This window comes from Sinocyclocheilus anshuiensis, unplaced genomic scaffold (genome assembly GCF_001515605.1).
Source record: "Sinocyclocheilus anshuiensis isolate Anshui unplaced genomic scaffold, SAMN03320099.WGS_v1.1 scaffold2308, whole genome shotgun sequence".
Lineage (NCBI taxonomy): Eukaryota > Metazoa > Chordata > Actinopteri > Cypriniformes > Cyprinidae > Sinocyclocheilus > Sinocyclocheilus anshuiensis.
In genome coordinates this window covers 1-22,154 of record NW_015546032.1, presented here as the reverse complement: position 1 = coordinate 22,154, position 22,154 = coordinate 1, and the positions used below count along the sequence as shown (strand labels likewise).

At 39.6% G+C, this 22,154-nt stretch overlaps 1 protein-coding gene across 1 annotated transcript in view; it reads left to right on the top strand.

The window, feature by feature from the left end:
- The window catches only part of LOC107698784 (interleukin-1 receptor accessory protein-like 1-B), a 115,342-nt gene extending 97,385 nt beyond the window's left edge, over positions 1 to 17,957 (top strand). The window contains exons 8-13 of the mRNA XM_016499892.1: positions 5,331 to 5,463; positions 8,132 to 8,277; positions 12,657 to 12,800; positions 13,827 to 13,997; positions 14,716 to 14,760; positions 17,066 to 17,957. Coding sequence (XP_016355378.1) covers positions 5,331 to 5,463; positions 8,132 to 8,277; positions 12,657 to 12,800; positions 13,827 to 13,997; positions 14,716 to 14,760; positions 17,066 to 17,796 — 1,370 coding nt within the window. The 3' untranslated portion in view covers positions 17,797 to 17,957. The remainder of the gene's footprint in view (positions 1 to 5,330; positions 5,464 to 8,131; positions 8,278 to 12,656; positions 12,801 to 13,826; positions 13,998 to 14,715; positions 14,761 to 17,065) is intronic.
- The last annotated feature ends 4,197 nt before the right edge of the window (positions 17,958 to 22,154 follow it).

Below are 22,154 nucleotides of genomic sequence, written 5' to 3'. Positions count from 1 at the left end.
GTGTCCTCACCTGCACTCAAAGGTAGACACACATCCGCCATTAAAGCAAGTAACAGTGAATAGTGTATTAGTAATGTAAGCGAGATTAGCGGCAACCACGCTGGCGATGCTAGCGGGCTATATGCTAATAGCGGACTCGGGAAGTCAAAAATAGAACTAGTGATAACAAGGTGCTCTGATTGTTTTTGTTGTAGAATACGATAGGGGATATATTCACACGTTATAGAAACGAGAATGATGGTGTATAAAATAGATTTTAAGATAAAAAATTAGACGACAAAGAATTAACTTGACGGAGCTCAAACTCAAAACACACGGCAGTAACAAACTTGTGTGTGTGTGTGAGTGTATGTGTGTGTGTGTGTGTTTGTGTATGTGTGAGTGTGAGTGTGTGTGTCAAACACACATTGTTCCTGAAGGTCACTGTCACGTCGTCATGTGTGTGTTATCCCTGTTGAAAAATCTAGCATATGCTGGCTAGGTATGTTTTGAAGCATAGCTGCTGGTTTGAGCTGGTTTAAGCTGGTCCTTAGCTGGTAATGAGCTGGCTTAAGATGGTCATGTGCTGGTCCTAAGCTGGTCCTAAGCAACTAGCTCCTGCTTAGGACCAACACATGACCAGCTTAGAACCAGCGTAAACCAGCTCATGACCAGCAGCCATGCTTCAAAACATCGCATCACAGAGGAAAGCGTGGATGTGTGTGGATTGGCAGTCAGGATCAGTGTTTAAGCTCACCGTTAGCAGAGCGACTCCACTGAGTGCAAACATGGCAGTGCTGCTTGTGCGTTTGTATTGAGGTCAGGCAGCTGCAGCACTGAAGCACACACATTTCCTCCTGCTTTCTGTCTAGTGCTCATCAGAAGCGATTAGTCCGGTCTGGAGAGAAGTTTCTCCTGCCAATCACGCTTGAATCTGCTGCTCCAGAAACTCAGAGACGATGCTGCTCAGAGAGACAGAAAGTGTGAGCGGGACATGCAGAAAGAGAAAAGAAACAGAGAGAAGAAGAAAAAGTGGAGAGAAATGTTTGATGAAAGGCTTCTGGAGGTTCAGCTGGACCGATGTGACCTCAGCTTTAGCTGTCCGAGTCAAACAAATGGCCTCTGCGGGACTAGTTTCAGTCATTACCTGATCTCCGAATCCTCTCGGCCGTGAAAGCTCCGCTCCTTCACAATACTCCGTCTGAACACAGCACTTGCGGAGGAAAGCGCCGGTGATTGACATGTCAGCACTTCTTGTCAGGGATTTATGCAGTGCGGCTGAAAATGCTCCTGCACCGCAAGGTCATAATTTAGCTTCCTCTCGGTTTACCTTCCCCCTGATAGAATTGCTTGTAATTTATAGTATTGTTTTAATTAAATGGATTGAGAGAGGCCTAAGTGCCCACAGTTTTAAGACAAGCTATTTTTTAGGAAGTACGATCTGAATTCTTAAACTCTTGCCTGGGACAGGCATAAAGTAGAGCAATAAAGCAAATGACCACTAAACCGGGGATGGTTGTTAGTGGAATTAAATCATTATAGAAATGTCACGTGCAACCAGACACAGCCACACCTGCACACGACAACAGAAGTAAAGCCAGTCTTGTATTGTGAGCGGTGTTGGCGAACCCAGTGTGAGGGTTGGGATCTGCAGGTTCATCCGAGGCTGGACTTTCTCCAGTGTAAGGTGATGATCAGAGGTGGATGATGCTCAGCTTTTGCCTGGCCATAGATGTTAATAGGGATTTCTGATAACTGCTCTGGGAAAACACTGCCCACAACTGCTGCACGTAACCGTTTCCACACTCCAAATCTACACTTTTATTCCTAATGAGAACAGAGAAGCTGATTCTAGATCAGTGGCAGGACAAGTTTTTAGTTCATGCTTTAGCATTAAAAAAGCCCTGTTCACACGAAGAAAGATAACTATAAAGATAACAATATTAGCGTCCACACCAGCGAACAATATTGTCTGTTTATTCTCAGCGCATGCTTGTCTGCCGCTTTGATGGATTCTGATTGGGTGTCAATGTTTTTATCATTCATCAGCTGGAAAAAATAATTGTGAAAGTGATTCCAATTAAATTGTTAGTTGCACTTTATTTTACAGTACGTGTACTTACATGTACTTACAGTGTACTTACAGTGTACTTACCCAAGAAAGTACTGGTAATATTAGGTAACTACATACAATGTTCCTGTGGCTCAGTGGTAGAGCATTGCGTTAGCAGCGCAAAAGGTCTTGGGTTTGATTCACAGGGAACACACATACTGGTAAAAAATGTATAGCCTGAATGCACTGTAAGTCGCTTTGGATAAAAGCATCTGCTAAATGCATAAATTATTATTATTTTTATTACATTGGGTAGGGTTAGGTTTAGGGGTAGGTTCAGGGTTAGTGCCTGGTTATTACCTAGTTATTGTAATTAATACAAGTACATAGTATGTACATGAGGAGCAGGACTGTAAAGTAAAGTGCTACCAACTCCGTGCCTTTATTGTTATAGCGGTGGTGTGGACTCTGCTATTCATAAATACTGAGAAAGATTTTTAGAACTATATCTTTATAGTTATCGTCCTTGGAGTGAACTGGCCTAAAGTGTTTGTCTCCAGGTATGTGGCAGTGTTTCATTTTAAATTACATCCATATTAACCAGAATCGTCCCTTGAATATGTTCACCGCTGGATTTAATCCTAACGAGTGTGATTGTCTGTGTAAATAATAATAATGTTGTACAGTAGCTAGTGGAATATGACTTCAGACAGCAGGAATTCCATTTGAAATGAAACATTTCTATTGATGACACCGTTCATGAATCCATAGTGTGTGCATGCATCACACATCTGCTCATCGTTGTTGTTCATGTAGGTTTGATTGGAGAGTAATACAGGTTCATGATTTATGAATAATATCATCTTTCCCTGCGGATGCTTGGAAAAAGCACAAGTATGAGTTGCTGTAATGTATTCCTGTGTAAGGATGTGCCACATCTGTCAGTTCGGCAAAAAAGTCCCAGTGAATTGGCCTGATGAGCATCTGTTGATCTGTATTTCTGATTTAAACAGACTGATAGAGGAGGAACGTCGCAGCCAGCATTAAACCTGGGACTCTGTTGCTGTGGACATTTGAGTCAGTGTGTGAATTCACAAACTCTGTTATGACTTGACGCTTTGTCTTTGTCTTTCTCAGTAATGCTTTTGCCAGACACACAGAGGGTTCAGGTCAGCGTTCAGTCTTTACTCGGTTGGTTGCTATTGAACTACTCTGAGAGAGACCGAGAGAGAGACTTGACTGAAGGAGCAGAATATTTTGGGAACGCATGCCTTCATCGGACCACAAGCCAGCTTACATTCACCTTCTATAGCTTATTTATTTGGCTACTCAGAGTGACTTGGGGAAAACAGCGAGTCATGTCAACAGTTGACATGGGTTTTGTTGTTTTTCTTGTTTATGGGTGAATAATGAAAATGTGGCAATAACAACCATCCTCAATGATCCATCTCTGCCCAGTTGTCATTTAAACTCATTTACACAAAGAAGGTTTTAAAAACGTTGTGGGAACATTGTTTCTAAAATGTTATGTCCAGTTTTTTTTTTTTTTTCGGTTTTTTTTTTGTGATTATAACATTATTTAAATGTTACAAAAATATTTCTTACAATGTTCCATTAACTTTATTTTCATTCAAAATAAAACATGATTTGAAACATTGTTTTGAATTGTCTAAGAATGTTAAAATGTCCAGTTTTCTTATGATTATAATGTAATTGAAATGTTATTAAAACATTTTTACAAACTTTAATTTGACCCAAAAGATATCATGATTTGAATGTTTATTTTTACTGTTTTCTCTCAACATTATGAGAATGTTCAACAAGTGCAAACAACATCGTAAAGATGTTCCCAAAAATGTTGTTCTAAGAACCTTTTCTCTCAATGTCTTGAGAACATATATCAAATATTAATAAAGTTAAACATTACTTTAAGAATGTTTTGTTCTAAAATTCTTATAACTTTCAAAAAATGTTGAAAGTTGTGATACCGTTCTCTGTCAGCTGGGTTTTTAGTCCTTACTAACATACTTGCTCAGAGGCACATCACGGTTTATACAGATATTTTCACATCAGTTCATTCATTCATTCTGTCTTTCTCTGTAAATTGTTTTGGACGCAGGAGGTCAGTTATGGCATTATGATGGCACAAACGTTCCCAACAGTGTTTTAATGAGCAGAGCAGCTTTCAGCCGTCTGGATGATCCTCTCCACTGGATGTGAATGAATAGAGGCCAACACAGACAAACACAATTAACACGCCATAGAGACCCGATTAACTAGGATGTTCTTGCTCTAATTTCCCAATTCATACAAAAACACGCCGGCATGCACTATAACAGACATTTGTTACATGTATGAGTAACTGAACGATTCTGAGTGCAGGTGGTACGTATAGCTACGTTTTGCAGAACCATCTCAGGCTACATGGATACAATTGGAAAAAAAACTGACAGTCTGAGTTTCTTTCAAAATACTGGCATTTTGTTCAAAGAGCTTCTCAGAAATACAATTGTATGCAGATTTTTCTGGAAGCATCCACTTTTCAATTATAAGCTGTCTACTAAACAGAATCTTCGGTTGGCATTATAATTTCGTCCCCTGCTGACAAACATAAAACACAAAGATGTTCATTATACAGTATCAACTTAAATCTAAAATAAATATATAGAGAGAGATGAAGACATGAAGCTAGCTTTAATTTCAGTGTATGTTGTTCTGAAGATTGCAAACACAGGCCAACTGTAAGTAGTGCCGTTCCTGCTGAATCACTGCTTCAGATGCTTTGGTCTGTGTGCCATGGTACAAAAGACTGAAGAATTTGCCCTAATACATGTCTGCGGAAGGTGTGTTTGTGCCGCTGGGATCCGTCCTGTGTTAGAGATGGAACCACAGTGACCTCCAGTGGCCCAGAGAGGAAACTCCAGCATTCAGAGATGGTTCATTTTCACATACGGGCAGAACAGGTGATTCTCATTAGCATCAGTTGTTCATGCTATCACAGAGAAACACTGATTTACTTCAGTCGAGAGTCTCTGTGTTAATGTTAAAGCGTGTAGTATCTCCTTTATAGACTCTCACAGGCCTGCAGTGATTGTGTGTCTAGTATAGTTTTGGGAAAGTGTTGAGGCAGTTGTAGGGTTATAGTGATGTCAGTCTAAACTCCCTCACAATCTTTGTTGCAGCTTCTGTTTCTTAGAGAGAGAGCAAATCATACAGCCGTCCACAGGCCAGGCTCCGTTAGAAAGCTGCTTTCACAGATGATATATACGGACTTGTGTTGTGATGTGTGTTTTTGCAGGCAGCCCCATGAACCTGACCTGCCGAGCTTTCTTTGGCTACAGCGGAGACGTGAGTCCTCTCATCTACTGGATGAAGGGAGAGAAGTTCATTGAGGATCTGGATGAAAGCCGAATCAGAGAAAGCGAAATCAAGTAAGCCATTCAACCCAATGACATCCTTTCTTTTCATTTATCGAGAAGTCCGTGTCTGAATTTGTGTGTGCAACAAAATGAATATATTGTGTGTTTGTACACACATAAATCTTCCACATCCAGCTTGATTCAACCCCGTCTAAGTCATTCAGCGGCCATCAGACAAGTGTTAAGACCTTCTGAGTAAAAGCATCCCATTAATCCTCAGCCATCGGGACGGAGATGAGCAGACAAGCTTCTTTCTCTTGTAATCTCCAACTAAATTTCATTGGTTCCATCAATAATGCAGTTCAGGCACATACAATCTTTATCACAGCGTGACGAGTATCAGGGTCAAAGCGTCTGACTGAATCTGTGCTCACCAGAACTAGGTCTCCAAGCTGAATATGCTACACAAATGTGAGCAGTTGAAGGAAAATCTGGACAACTTGTTAAGATTTTGCCAAACCCACAATCCCAAAACCACTGGTGCAACTCTTCACTGGCGCCTAAGCGCAGCTCCCACAGAATCTTCAAGGTTGTACAAATAGTTGTCGATTCAAACCACAACAAGGATCCCCAATAATCAGATATTTGATATTATTGATGCAGCTCTGCTGCACTTCAGCCTAACAATGCTCATCAATGTCAAAATGTTTGAGATGGCCAATCAAACCAATACAACGCTTCAGCTTTTAACAGTACAAAAGTGAGATTTTATTTATTTATTTGCTCAGATTTGACGGCTTTGAATTGAAAATAGCCTATATCATTTATATAGGGCTAATTCATGTAATTGAATGTAAGAGACAACAAACTTTAACAGAGCTGTTTGGGCATAATAGGACAATTAAGAGTGAATGTGCATATTTTAAAATAAAAATTTTGTTTGCAAGTAGGTCAAATGCATGACTTTACAATAGATCCCAGCCTAAAAAAAAAGTTATAGCAATTTTCTTGTCCCCTCAATGTTCACGATTATGGCCTTGCTACAGCGTTATTGTTTGCAGAAATGAGAGTCGTTACATGATACATGCATACCTGGTGCTTTATGGAAGAGATACAAGACACACATACTATATATGTTTCCATCAGTATAGATACAGACTGTATGCGACTTTTCTCTCACTGACTTTCACTGGTTATGAGCATCAAAGGAGCCCAGAGCCCTTTGCACTTTCAGGGTGTGTTTTGCTCATGCTGTGTCTGAATGCAAGCGTTTCTCTGCATTCTCGTCTATGCTTCATATGTCAGCTGTCAGTTCGTCAGAACCAATCCAAGCCTCCAGAGAGACTGAGACCGACTGTGCCAGTGGCTGAAAGCCACGGCCTGCTAATATTGAACAGCTGACTGTAATGACAGTAGAATTTCATTTCTGAATCTGAGACGTCCAGAATGCTCAGTGACGGGCTTGAGATCCAGTAAGTTTGGGTCTCTGTCCACTTTAAACACTGTGATGAGTCTGATCTTTGCCGGCACACTGGACTCATCGGTCCTGACTTCACTGTAATGATGTCAAACATCCACAAACATGAAGAGGGCAGAACGTCACCTCATTCTTTTTGAACAAGAACAGAACAATGTTTCTTTAATGTCATGAATTCCTCATCATCCTCTCTCTCTCTCTCTCTCTCTCTCTCTCTGCAGACATAATTTCCATGGCAGCTGCAAAGAAAAGACACTTTTTTTCTCTTGCTAACCCTGTTATTTTGTTCTTCCCCACAGTGCTGGTGAAAGCTTGGCAGCCGTGTGTGTGTGTTTTATGAAGGATGGGATTCTGTTAATCAAAATTTCAAAGTTTTATTAACTGTCAGTTCTTCATTTTCTTCACTGTTTCTGATGAGAGGTTGTGGGTGTTAATATTTTCCTCAATAGCTGAGTTACATTTTCTGAAAACTATAAAAATCATCCCTCAAGCATACATCTGTTTTACAAATGTCAAACTTTCAAGACAAAATCAAATAGTGTTATTTTGATATAATTTAGAATTTACCTTTGAATAGCTCACAAAGCTTTGAAAATGCGGCTAAAATGTACAGAAATTGTATGCAGGTTAAAAAAATGCTATCATCAAATAGGAAAAAGTTTCTAGATATATAATTTTACAGTATGTAGGTGGAGTAGGAAAATATGCTATAAGTGTGCATGTGAATCCTGAATATACTGAAGAAATGTAGTGAAAAGTACTAAAGAAATAGAGGAAACATTTCCCAAATGTACACGGTCAGATTTTGGAATCACATCTATATCCACATCAGATCACAACAGAGAATCTCTTCTAGAGCACAAGCTCTTTTTGTGTGTTTTTATTTTTAGATCCACAGCCAATTAAATTGTAGCCCTTTTTATTCATCCTGACTGTTGTGTGGAAAATGTTGCTTATTAGTGATAGCATGGTGAGGATTGTGTGTTCAGCCAGTGATGAATGCTGGAGCATGATAGCATGATGTAATTCACCCGTATTGTCTTTGATTTGAAACAAAAAAAAAACTGATTCATAGTTTCGAGAAATTGACTTTTTTTTGGACAGGGTCATTGTGGGTCAGGATGTCTGGCTAAAAGAACAGATATAGAGGAGCGATAACACAGGGAGGAGGCTGTGATCAGCATGAACTTGAGAGTGAATTTGATTCAAATCATAGGTGTTTATTGTTGAACAGTTTTCCCCTTCTTCTCTCCTCCAATCCAGAACTATTTGGGAGCACTTGGGAGAGCAGGAGGTGTCCATCTCGCTGACCATAGACGCCGTAGAGGAGAGTGACCTGGGAAACTACTCCTGTTATGTAGAGAATGGCCACGGCAGACGACAAGCCAACATCCAGCTCAGCAAGAGGGGTAAAAGACCATCGTTCATATCAAACCATCGTTTGTTCAGCTGTGAGCTGCTTAAAACACTTCTGTGCCAGTTCTATAATCTTCTATTTAGTTTATTCAAATTCTTTTTGAAAGAACATACATGTCAAGTTGTCACCTTTATTTCTATAGCCAGCAAAATAAGTATAGAAGATTTGGAGGCCGCTCTTGCCAGTCTTAGGGCTTCAATAACTGAAAGCAAGGCAGTCTCAGTCGAATGTCCACTTCTGAAGCCATATTGGTTGCTGTCCAGGAGGTTGTTCTGTGTGGGAAAGGCTGAGACTTGGTTGAACACAACTCATTCAAGTGTTTTTCCAATGAAAGGTAGAAGGGAAACCGGTCTGTAGCTCTCTAAAAGAGTTGGGTTAAGAGTGGGTTTCTTAAGAAGTGGGGTTATACGAGCCTGTTTAAATGTTGAGGGAAAAACACCAGTGTGAAGGGATGTGTTAACGATGTGAGTGAGTGCAGGTACAACGGCAGGAGAAATGGCTTGAAAGAGATGAGATGGAATAGGATCAAGCGGACAAGTAGTAGGATGATTGGAAAGGATGAGTTTAGAGACTTCTGCCTCAGGGAGTGGAGAGAAGGATGAAAACGAGTGTATGTTTGCTGGTAATGAGTGTATGTTTCGCTTTATACAATACAGATTGTGTCAAAGCAGCTTTACAGTGTTAAACAGGAAAATAGTGTGTCAATAATGCAAACAAAATTCAATTCTGCTGTAAAGCAGCTCTAATAAAGGACAATAGTAAACAGTCAATATTTCAGTTAAACTCAGTTGATTCAGTAATGTCCAGCTTAGTTCAGTTCTCTTCCAATAGTGTCTGTGCAATCAAGTCCACAATATTTCAAAAAATTAAGTGTACATAACGAAGGCATTTTTTCCAGTATAAGTTTATTCAATTCAATTCTAGTTAATTTGTATAGCGCTTTTCACGATACAAATTGTTGCCAAGTAGCTGTACAGAAAAGTAAGTTTCTACGATATTTAGTAGTAGCTTATCAGTGGTGACTGTAAGTTAATGTACATATGGCAGAAATGTACGGAAAAATCAATTAAAGACGTAATCAAACAGACGATGAACACTATTAACAGCAAAGAATGCTGTTTTTGTAACATGGGAAATATGATTTTCAAAAGACAAGTTGCTATCTAATATAGCACCCAGATTTTTGACTGTAGAGGAAGTAACAGTACATCCGTCTAGTTGCAATAAGCAATATCTCGGTCTTATCCGAATTTAATAGGAGAAAATTATTGGTAATCCAATCCTTTACATTTTTAACACACTCTGTCAGCTTAGATAATTTAGAAGTTTTATCTGGTCTTGTTGAGATATATAGTTGAGTATCATCAGCATAACCGTGGAAACTAATCCCGTATTTTCTAATAATATTACCAAGGGGCAACATGTATATTGAAAATAGCAGAGGACCTAGGACAGATCCTTGTGGCACTCCATACTTTTCTGGTGATAATTGAGATGACTCCCCGTTTAAATAAACAAAGTGGTAGCGATCGGACAGGTAGGATCTAAACCATCTTAAAGCCTGCCCTTGAATACCCGTATAGTTTTGTAATCAATCTATGAGTATGTCATGATCTATGGTGTCGAACGCAGCACTAAGATCAAGTAAAACTAGCATTGAGATGCAGAGATAAAATTCTTCATAGAGATAATTTTTTTGCAGGACTGCATTTTGTTTTATGTTGTTTATGGTAGAGCAGAAATTATGTTCATGTAGCTCACTGATCATTTATCAGCTACTCTCAGTTTTGGTGAAAAACAAGCCAATGTTAAAGTAGTTTTACTGTAAAATCCAGTTGTAATTAGTCAATGTGACCAGTTTCTGGCAACAAGTATCACTTCCTGATTTTCCAAAAGGCCTGAATTGGGGGAAACACAGTTATTGTTTGTGAGTAATTATTTGAAGTGAGATGGTTTACTTTTTCTACAATGTATAGTATTTTTTTGTTGTTGTTGTTGTTTGTTTTTTTTAATCGCGGAGTTCGGGCAGGTCTGTATTTGTTGATTGTGAATGATGCTTCTTAACATCTTAGCTGGATATTAAGGTTTGTTTCTTTCTTAGAGCCTTAAGTTGAGAATATTTTTACATAGTAAAACATTTCTCTTTTAAAATATGAATCTGAAAATGGCTTTGATGGCAGACCGATCCTCTTTACTCTGTACATGAAAGAGACTGACTGTGAGAATGAAGTTGGGCAGATTACGCTGCAGTTGAGATTCACTCTTCATGTTTATTTCATGCCTTCAGTGCTGTTTAGTAAATACACATCCATACGGACTGATTCGAATCCACTGCAACACTTGACACTTGTTTTTAAGTCCAATGGCTCAGATGAGGGAAACAGAAAGATCTGTTTGCTTACAAATACACGTCGTGTTGAGTTTGTTGGTGTTCTGCCCAGCACTCACACATCTGAGAGTTACGCTTTTAATGACCAGTTACCATCAGATCCTAAAACCTGTGGGATCTATCAACACTAGACGCTTCCTTTCCGAACAGACACATTGAGAAAAATGGCACAGCTCTAATTCCCAGCAGATGCATCAATGCGGCCGTTTCCTCTGACAAACAGTGAATTCATCAGCTTCCATCCTTCATTCCAGAACATTGAACACAAACACATGAAAGCAGCCGTCATCTATGCTCTCTGACACGATCCAAAATGTCACTGGCGATGAACAGAGCTGCTAATGCAGACCTGACGTGACACGACGGTCTGTCACAGCATGAACTCTGCCCATTTACAGAGGATTGATCTTCATCCGGCCGCTGTGGCCGATCAGAGGCTAATGATCCTCTTCAGTTTAATATCACAGCAGTGGCGGGACTTTCTCAGACACAGACACAGAAGAAGAACATCACAAACACATCGGTGGTCTTCGCCTCATTCAGACAGCCCCTGAATAACCTGCACTTCAATGGTGGACAGTAACAAAGTATTATACTTCATTACTGTACTTAAGTACATTTTTCAAGTATTCAAACTGTCACATGCTCTTTTTAATGAACCTCGTAAATCGGTTCACAAATCACACAATTCAATTGTGAACTGGACAGATCAGATAGCAGCAGTTCTCCGCATGTCCTGATTTTGCTGAGCTAGATGTGCTCCTAAGTCAACATATTTTGTTGACCCTGGAACAACATTTTAACACAAAAACTTAGTCTTGACCATATCCCTACACCTAAATCTAACCTTAACCATGAGTAATCCCTAAAATCAGAGGAAATTATAGATGAATGACACTGATGTACAAGCACCAAACACTGATTGTAAGTATAAACTGGTGTTTCAAATCTGATTGGTTAATCAAAATGTTGTTCCAGGGTCAACAAAGATGTTGATCCAGGAACATGTCGCACTTGGTAAAATCAGGTTCTGCGCGGTTCTCCAGTCAATAACTCACTGACTCAAATGATCCGGTCAGAGTGAGTCCCACAAAATCACCTTCTGTGACTAGCGAGGTTGTTTGTGAAGTAAATGTGCTGCAAAAGCAGATATGAAATTTAAAACTAAATGCTTGAATGCGAACATGTCCATGTTTGTGTATCACCGTCTCAACAGGGTAAAAACCTAATCTGACATTAAAATAACAAATTTATGCCCATGCATCTTCCCTGCTGCCAAAGCCATTTCAAATGAACTTTAAACTAGTATGTTTGCACAGTGTTCTTCTTAAAACATACATTTTGCACTATGTGATGTCTGTTTTACAGTACATATTATTTTTCCTCACTTTTTATATACTATATGTTAGATTGTGTTTTCCCCCCACTTGTTTGCACAAATAAAGTGTCAGTTACCCTAATTGATATTTTTAACATATTTAATGTTTTGTTAGTGAATGACAAGCCCCCCTCCACCAGGTATTTTGAGCAGTAGGATTATATAAAAGCAGGATATAAAATTCTTAAATATATGTTAAAATTAAAAAAAAAAAACATTAACCGATTAGTACTTTTAACTTCTAATACGTACATTCAAAATCAAATGCTTTTGTGCTTTTACTTGAGTAAAATTGAAAAGGAGTACCTAATACTTTTACTGGAGTAATATTTTATTAGGTATCTGTATTTTATTCATCGTGGACGAGCCGTCAGACAGTGTGATCAGTCTGTACTGGTAAACGCAGAAGTGCAGGAAGAGTTCTCTCACTTTGGTATTTGTTTGACATGTTTAATGCAAACAGGATGGAAAGAACAATGTTCTAAACAGATGGAGAGACATTTCAGTCTAACCTGATCACAATGTTGATTGACAGAGCGAGCGTTTGCTGATGTATGTCGAGCATATTATAACTGTCTCGGTCTCTCTGTCTGTCTCTCAGCAGAACTCATGTATACGGTGGAGCTGGCTGGAGGTTTGGGAGCCATTCTGCTGATGTTGATATTTTTGGTGTCCCTGTATAAGTGTTACAGAATTGAACTCATGCTCTTCTACAGAAATCACTTTGGCAGTGAGGATGTGGACGGAGGTAAGGAATTTTAGAAAGAAGTTTCAACAATCTATATAGAGAACTGTGGAATTCATCAATATTCCTGAGCCGTTATGGTCGACCAGTTTCTCCTTCACAATACAGGAATCAGTTAAGAGGCACAAGGCAATAAAATGTTTTATTGACCAGATATATTTTCATGAACATTAACATATCCCTACGATTAAGTGTTGGTTGGTTTTGTGTCCCTCAGATATAGGCTGATTGCATATAGGAATAAGAATAAATATTGAAGCACCTAATAAATAAATAAATAAATAATTTCCTAATAAATAATCATATGAGTTTCTTTTAATCATTGCTGTTAAATAACTTGCACAATGACCGTATGAGCCAACACCTTTAGTCAGCTGTTTCTCGTGCCCTTTTTCCTAATTGCTTATATCAAATTTTATTGATGTTCCAATGTTTTTGATCTTCTCAGTTTTCTGATGTAAATTTTGCTCCAGTGGGGCTTTTCTTTGAGAGTCGTTACTTCTGCTTTTGGTTTGGTAAAGCCTGCGGGTGTTAACCGGTGCTTCTGAAGCTGATGGAGGAGGAAGATGAGAAATAGGGAGGCAAAGGGACAGTAAAACACCTTTTACTTTAATTCATTATCAGAGGGTCTCTTGTTGTGCCTCTCCAGGCAGACAGAAGCTACTTTTAATGGCCTGAGAGACAGAGCTAGACAGATCTTCTCAGTCGACATCAGTGTAGCACGTTCTGCCGAAGCTGATAAAGAACCTGATGCTTCCTCATAGACACACTCAAACTCATGATCCGCACGACTGTCTTTCTCTGCAAGGTGATTTCTGTCCAAATAAACGAAGAAAAGTACCAAGTACCAATTCAAACCTTTCATGCGCTTTGGAGATCTGGATCGTTCATGAACGCAGCCGGTGTGAAGGGAATAGTGTAGTTTTCACTCAGGATCATAAATGCTGCTGCAGTTGCAGGTTATGAATGCTGCTTTTGTGTGGAGGAAATCTGTTTGACTGTGATTCTCCATTCTGTGTGTGTTTTAAGAAAATAAAGACTACGATGCATACGTGTCCTACACAAAAGTGGATCCAGACCAGTGGAGTCAGGAAACCAGAGAGGAGGAACGTTTTGCTTTGGAGATTCTGCCAGACGTTCTGGAAAAGCATTATGGGTATAAACTCTTCCTTCCTGACAGGGACTTGATACCAACTGGAAGTAAGTTGCATTTGTTGTTAGGTGTGTGTGAGTGTGTGTAAACATGTATGTGTGTAGTGCTGCATCTTCAGCCTATCGAATGCTTCATCTTTATTTTCAGCATAATTTTTTCAGCATCAAGTATCTATTGTTTTATAAGCTTTTTGTTTGGTCGGTAATTTTCTTTCAATTCAAAATAATATTTATAAAAGTGCTTTGAGTGAAGCTTCTTGAACATGATTTGCTTCTTGTTCGCTTGTATGTTTTTATTTGCTGGTCTGACTCGACACTTCTGTCTTGCCCTTTTCCCTTTTATTTCACACATTTGTGTGTGTGTTTTGTCTACATTCATGTCTTTTGTCCGGGGACTGTTAGATGTTAATATGGGACGAGGTGCTCACAATCTGGGCTAAGAAAGCATTGATTCATGTTTGTGTTTAGGAGTTATTGGCTCTTCACTGAGCAGCTTAAGCCGTGTTTGATGTAAATCACTTCACGGATGTGAACAACTAAAATGAAGGGAAGTGTAAGCGTATGTTACTCTGTTAGCTCTGTTAGCCCTGCAGCTACAAGTCCCATATTAAACTGGATAAACTGGTGATCGTAACTGAAAATCCTAAGGCAAAAATACACAGTTATGCCAGTTTCTCTTGTGGAAGTCCTTGCTTGTTTGTTTCTCTGATTGACTTTCTGCTGAATCGGCTGATCAGACTTTCAATGTTGAAATATTTATGTCTAGGTTTCACCAATGATCATTTCCAGGATGACACAAGACTCCTTAGAGGTATTCTTCCATGGCCTTTTCCACTTGTGTCAACAAATCTGACTTGCACCTTTTTGCAGACTTCACCTTTGGGGGAAATTGGGACGTGGCGCTGAGTTTAACTGGCATTCAGGTTGAGCTGTACACCATCATATGTTGTGAATGTAGAAAATGAGATAAAGCGATTGACTTGGATGAGTCTAAGAGAGGCTTTGGGAGTTTCTCCTGTTAGAGAGCGAGTGGTTTTGGACGGGTGGTGTTTGGAAAGTGTTATTATGTTCTTCCGTTTGATTTGTTGTGAAGTAAGGCTAGAGAGAACGACAAGGAAGAGATAAGATAGAAGTCATAAAGCTTGATGACTGCATTTAACAATAAGACCTTTTTGACTAAATGTGTTACTCTACTGATGTAGTAGGGCTGGGCGATATGATGATAGTATTGTATATAGACAATGTCGATGTCAAGAGTCAGGTAACAGATGATTATTGACAATATTAAAAAAACCTGGAAAAAAGTGGTTCCAATTCTGGAAATAAGGCATAAGGTCAGCAATCGAATTATTTGTTATAAAATTAAATCCGCTTAACGATTCCTGTGTGTGCATTTTAATGTGATTTTAAAAGATTAAAGCGCAAGAATATGAAAGAGAACTAATTTCTGCACTGCGAACACTAGACTGAGGTCTGTTTCCGTCTTCTTCCACTTGAATGGACAAATACACAGAATTATATCAAAATATCCCTGTAAACATAGATGGTTATGTCTTAAGTGAACGTAAACAGTTGAGAAAGAAAACACGGGTGTTTTGCCTCTGTGCATTGACAGCAGCATTAACCCGCTGCCGCCTGTCATTCATGTTAATCAAAGTACAAAAGAAAAAGAAAATCACTCACTGATATAGACTGAATCAATTTTGTAACACCTGTATTTTATTGGCCTTTTGTTCAGCACTGACTACTGTAATGGCAACATGTGTCTGTGTATGTGATTATCCAGGAGATGCATTCCCACATCCTTTATCCTTATTTAGGGTATTCTTCAGTGAATACCCTTTTACTTTAGGGTATTCAGTTTCCAGTGTTGGCAGCCCCATTATAGCACATTGTGTGCATTGCATTTTATCTAATTATAGCTTGACTACAAGTTTAGTGCAGTGCTACAAATGTTATAATCAAGGCAATTAAACTTACCATAATGAAAGGTGTCTACTCAGGTGATAATGCCAAAAAGAAAGAGAAACATCTGAAAAATAGGCTTATTTTATTCAAGACATTACTATGTGACACCAACATGCATTTATCATTCTTACAATCACCAGCAGAATGTCCACCTTCACCATGATGAACCTAAAATTGGGTTCTATTCAACTTTTCTCAACAGTTCTCCTCACAAAATTAAATTTATTTCGAACACATTTAATAAGAACAGAGCAGAAAAGCTAATGTTTTCTGATAGTTTAAGCACAAACTAAGAAACTAAGAAAAGTAAAACCAACCTTTAACATGTTAATAATTAAACTAACTGAATCGCTGGCTATCATTAGATAAAGTGCAGCCAAACTGAACATGGTTTTGTGTTTATGGTGCATAAATTGTTTTTATTGTTGGTATTGGTGTTTCCAGTGGTGGCGGGTCTTGGATAGACAATATTATTGTTTATCATGATATATTATTTAAGGTGATTATTGTTAAGATATTTTTTTACATATTGCCCAGTCCTATGGTATGGTCATCTGACACACACACACACACACACACACACACACACACACACACACACACACAGATAACTCTCACTTTCACCAGATTGAAGCCACAGTTGTGACCAATGAATGAAAGTCATTTGCAGCCCCATTTGTCAGGTTTAGACTGAACGTGTTTGGTTTTCTCAGCTATGCTGTATTAGATTAATATATAAAACTTAGGAACCACCACAGGGTCTTGTTCAGATGAGTATTTGTGTTCGATGTCTGTCCTGTTCCCCCTTCTATGTTTTCAGTATGTTCATTGAGTCATTCTGCTGTTTTTATTTCACATCTTAGTGAAGTTCTTTGACAGAGAGTTTTACATACAGTGCTGTGCTATGGCAGTATTTACCCAGAACAAAATTGGCTTTAAATCAGATTTCACTCATAATTTGCTAGTAAATTTCCCAAAGAGTGACATTTTTTACAGCGTAGATCACATTAGATTTGCGTTTTCTTCTGTTTTAACTGCATGCTGTCATATTCAAAGCAAAACTGGTTGAATAAAAGCAAGAATGATATTGATATGTTTGCCGGATTTGAAGCTGTGGAAGCCACTGACGCTCTGTCTCTCTCTCTCAGCGTATATCGAGGATGTGGCTCGCTGCGTTGACCAGAGCAAACGCCTCATCATCGTGATGACGCCCAACTACGTGGTAAGGCGCGGTTGGAGCATCTTCGAGCTGGAGACGCGGCTGCGCAACATGATGGTCAGCGGCGAGATCAAAGTCATCCTCATCGAATGTGCCGAGCTTCGGGGAATCATGAACTACCAGGAGGTGGAGGCTCTCAAACACACCATCAAACTGCTGACTGTCATCAAGTGGCCGGGACCCAAGAGCAGCAAGCTCAACTCCAAGTTCTGGAAGCAGCTGCAGTACGAAATGCCGTTTAAGCGGACCGAGCCCAAGCTGTCGCACGAGCAGGTGCTGGATGTCAGCGAGCAGGGCCCGTTTGGAGAGCTGCAGACCGTCTCTGCCATCTCTATGGCCGCGGCCACCTCCACCGCCATGGCCACCACGCATCCCGAGCTGCGCTCCACCTTCAACAACACTTACCACACGCAGCTGCGGCAGAAGCACTACTACAGGAGCTACGAGTACGACATTCCCTCGTCCGGCACTCTCCCGCCGCTGTCCTCGCTGGGCAGCCAGCACACCTACTGCAACATCCCCATGACTCTGCTGAATGGCCAGCGGGTGCAGTGCAAGCCGGGCCGCGAGCAGCAGCAGGCGCTGGAGGAGCAGCACGTCAACAACGCCATGCTTCCGCTGCTGCCCCGTGAGACCAGCATTTCCAGCGTGATCTGGTGACGCCGTCGGGAAGGGACGTTTCTGCAAATGGCACTTATTAAGACCCTTACAAACTGCTGCTGTTGACTTTGCACTGCGATTCACACGCAGGGGTGGCGGAAACCGAAGGAACGCGACGAAGACAGGCTGACGGGGACACTGATAGCACACATACATCACAGAGATGTATATTTGACAACTGCATTTACATCTGGAAGACGTTTTTTTTTTTTAGAGCAGTGGTCTCAAAGTCAATTCCTGGAGGGCAACAGCTCTGCAGAGTTTAGCTCCAACCAGCTTCAAATCACACCTGCTTGGAAGTTTCTAGTGATCCTGAAGACTTTGATTATCTGGATCAGGTGTGTTTGATTAGGGTTGGAGCTAAACTGTGCAGAGTTGTGGCCCTCCAGGAATTGACTTTGAGACCAATGTTTTAGAGTGTTTGCTCATCTACGATCTTTAACAGACGTACAGATGTACGTGTGCTATCTGGGGAGGTTCGTTCTCTCACAGACTGCTCCTTCATACTTTCTCAAGGAATACAGGGTCTTGTACATATGTTTGTGGTTTCTTTGTAGCATTGGAATTTTTGTTCTTTTGTTTTCTTTTTCAAATGTCTGATTTTTAATTTTCCCCTTATAAAATGACTGAGCAGAGACATGCGAGACAGAGTAAAGGCTGACCTGTTGTGTTTTTCTCTTAACTTGTAGTTTTCAAGTACAATACTTGTTTTTATAGAATTTGTGGGATTGTGCTGTTTTTGCTTTTGAGATTTTTTTTATTGGTCAGTTGGTGAGATGTCTCTACTTTGATGAAAAACACCATTATGCAAATGCTCCTGAGGCCTGAAAGCTCTTCTTCTTCCCGAATGAACGAGCGAGCAGATGACGTTCAAGGGGAAAACTAGATGTCGTTATGACGCTCTACTGTCTCTGCTGCTATCCATTTCTCTCTCTAAGCTACTGAGACTTTCTGTTAGAAAAGAAAACAGCTTTGCTGTTCAGCTTGATAGGGAGAACTTAAGAAAAACTGTATTATTATTTTAAAAGAAAAAAATATATTTTTATAACAAAAGGATTTGCTTGGAAAGACACACAGTAGGTCACATTTCATTCATTTCATCAATAGAAGCACCGGAGGGACATTTTAGCTCACCAATTTCAGAGAAAAAACAAATGTTTTGATAATGGTCCTGTCAAATCATGGATGAGCAAGGGAAAACCACTTGCTGTTTTTATTTTCCCCACAATTCTGGAATTCATTCCTAAGTGTGCATAACGATTAGATATGTATTCAATTTATTATATAATTATCAATATTTCTCACCAGAAAAAGTGCTTACGATACAAATCCATGTCTCTATCCTCCACTGTAGTGCCTCCAGCTGCTCCACCACAGACGCCATCCACAGGTTAAGAGCGGTACTGCGTCTCTCACAGTTTCTTAGATACTGCCATGACACCACTGCTCTCCAGCTCATCCGTGTTTCTTGTTCTACTGTAGTGATCGTAGAGGGCAAGGAGCAGACCTGGGCCAGTTTTTACCTCATTTTATACTAAGGGCCAGTCCTGTGTCAGTCACTAGGGGCAGCTTAAATACATTAAGGAAAGAACGGTAGAGGGTCGAGTGAATGTCCAGTGTATTTACAGGAGGGTTAGTTATTCAGCCCTCTTATGCTGGACAGTCCAGGCGTTTCTTCATGAAGCTGCCCCTGTCATGCACAGCCAAGGCGTTCAGTTTAGCGTTAGACGCCAAGTCTTTTATTAGCCTCACTCTCAGTCTAATGAAGGCTTTACAACTCTGTTAGCATATAAATTAAGTGAAACCAAAGCTGGCAATTAGCGATGGGTGGGTACATGTATATTGCCTTCTCAGATGCACTGGTGGATATACGGGGAAACTGAACCAGGAACTAGTGTAGCTGAAACGGCTTATGAGGGGGTAAAAGCATTGTTGTGCCAATCCATGCAGAACAGCATAACATCATAGCCAGACCCCATGTCCTGTTCACAGTGTTTATTTGATCAGCCGTGCCAAAAGGGTCTTTTTTTAATATAAGGAACAGATTATATGCAAAAATCTGTAACTCTGAAAGGTGGCGAGAAAAACAACGGTCGTAAAGCATTTCATCCCAATCAGAGCCCAGATTCCCAGTTTGTAAATGTCACCTCGGTTTGGAATAATCTGTTGGTGCTGAACTTCTAATCTGAGAGGACACCAATCTGATTATTTTAACGTTATTATTTGAATGATCATATTTTTACAAGGCTTTTTTCTTGTATTTTATGTCATATTGTGTAAATATAAATTGAAATGGTAATAAAATTAAGACAATCTAGTGACATTCATGAAAGAAATGGTTGGTATTTTCTAAGAGAGTGGCAAATTGTTTCATGAACATTTCTGATATTACTGATAAAAATAAGAATAACATCAACAATAATAATAATATATAGCACAGAATTTGTCTCTGGCACTTTCACCAATCTTACACTAAAGATTAAGGTTATGTTTGTCTCCTGTTTTGAATTTTTCTCATTTTTAAATTCTGTATCTGCAATGTTAATTGAAGAGAAACTATCATTAATAAAATACACATTTAATAATATTTTATGTCATCTAGTTTCTTTAAATAAAGTTCTTTAAGTGAAACGGGGTTAGCATGATGTTCAAAGGTTTAGAAATACAGATCATTGTCGAATCGTTCAGCTCTCTGTTCTGTAAATTGGTGTGGATATACGTTATATGCAACATTCTGCTTTTTGAACATTAAATCGTTTGTTAAAGAAATGAGACCAGCAGGTGCGCATGTAAACTAAGAATGCATTTCTAGGTTGCAACATTCTGTTCTTTTTACACAATCACAAAAGCACAATAATAAACTGGAATAGATAATCTTTTCTACAAAACAATTAATACGGGATTATGGGAACCCTAAGCCAAGATACGTACAAATATTGTGTACAAGTATTGATAAATAATCATTATATTAAAAATACTAAATGAATGCAGGCCTGAGGTGTCAGTTATTCTGTTTTAACCATGGTTACGACACCTTGAGACATTTTCAGGTTGTTGTCCCAAAAATATAGCACTACTATCTTACATATCTTGCTTATGAAGAGCCAAAGCGTGTTTCCCGAAACCTTCTTAATGCTACGTCATTCTTAAGTTATACCTTAAGTTTGTAGGCTGCCCACATAGCAAACGATCTTGGCCCAAATGTGGCCTCAAGCTGGCACTACTGGTCTCCTGTCGGCAATGGCACCCTTTCAGCCGGAGCTGGGCTATGTGTGGCAATGATGGCAACGCGTGGATCACGGCAAACAATATGAAAGCCGATTGTTGGTGTGTTTATAATTTGATAATTTAACCATTATCATGTAATATTTATTTGGTTTACCATGGGGCACATAATTGTATTAATATGCTGTCATGCACAAGCATTAAATACAATTATCATAAAAGTATTTTATTTTTATTCAAATCTTCGGTATCTGTCTGATGCTTTGTGTGAAGAACAGATCCAGATTCAAACCATTCATCAGCGATATGTATCGCCAAAGAGTATATAAGCCCAAGAGGCGAAACTCTGATGCTTTTTTGGTAACAGCCACTAAATGGCACTTCGGTAGCGCAGCCGCCATTTTGGGGTGAAAATGCCAACTGGACAACAGGAAAGGCATCTTTTACATTATCCACGGCAGCCTCCTCCTTTAAAACCAGTGTTACATCAGTTTGGGGCAATGGACATTCTCCTCTTTGACCAGCATTCATCCCAGTCACCACCTGTTCATCATCAGTGGCCTGAAAAGAGAAAAACATTTGAAAAAAGAAAACATTTAATTAAAATCTATCTATTTTCAGATAGAGGTGCACCCACATCAGTAAGGATAGGTAAATAGTCTGTTTTATAATTTCAACCACTTTGTGTGGTTGGGTTAGGTTTTGAAAAATTACAACAGCTTCCCCCGACCTAGCACCCATCTAGGAAGGTTTGGAGTAGGGAGACTGAGGATGCGTGCATGGGCCTACGCCTGTTAGACTATACCAGGAAAGCCTTGATCCATCTCCTTTCCAGGAGAATAGCCTATTTGGCCGTTGGGCTGAGAATGTGGAGGACCAGGAAGTAGGGAGATTGAGAAAAGGATATTCCTGTTGGTTTTGTTTTGTTCCCTTCTAAGAGATTAGCCTAACTGGGCGTTTGGATATTCGGTTTGGGAAGGCTAGGTTTCAGGTCCATAAGTCTACGAACGGTAAGTTTTGGGTAAGTGTTGGTTCAGGGCTAGATTTAGATCTTTTTAGATGATGATTTTGGTAGGCAGACTTTGCCATGTTAGGGTTAGGGTTAGGTTAGGGTTAGGGTTAGGGTTAGGTTA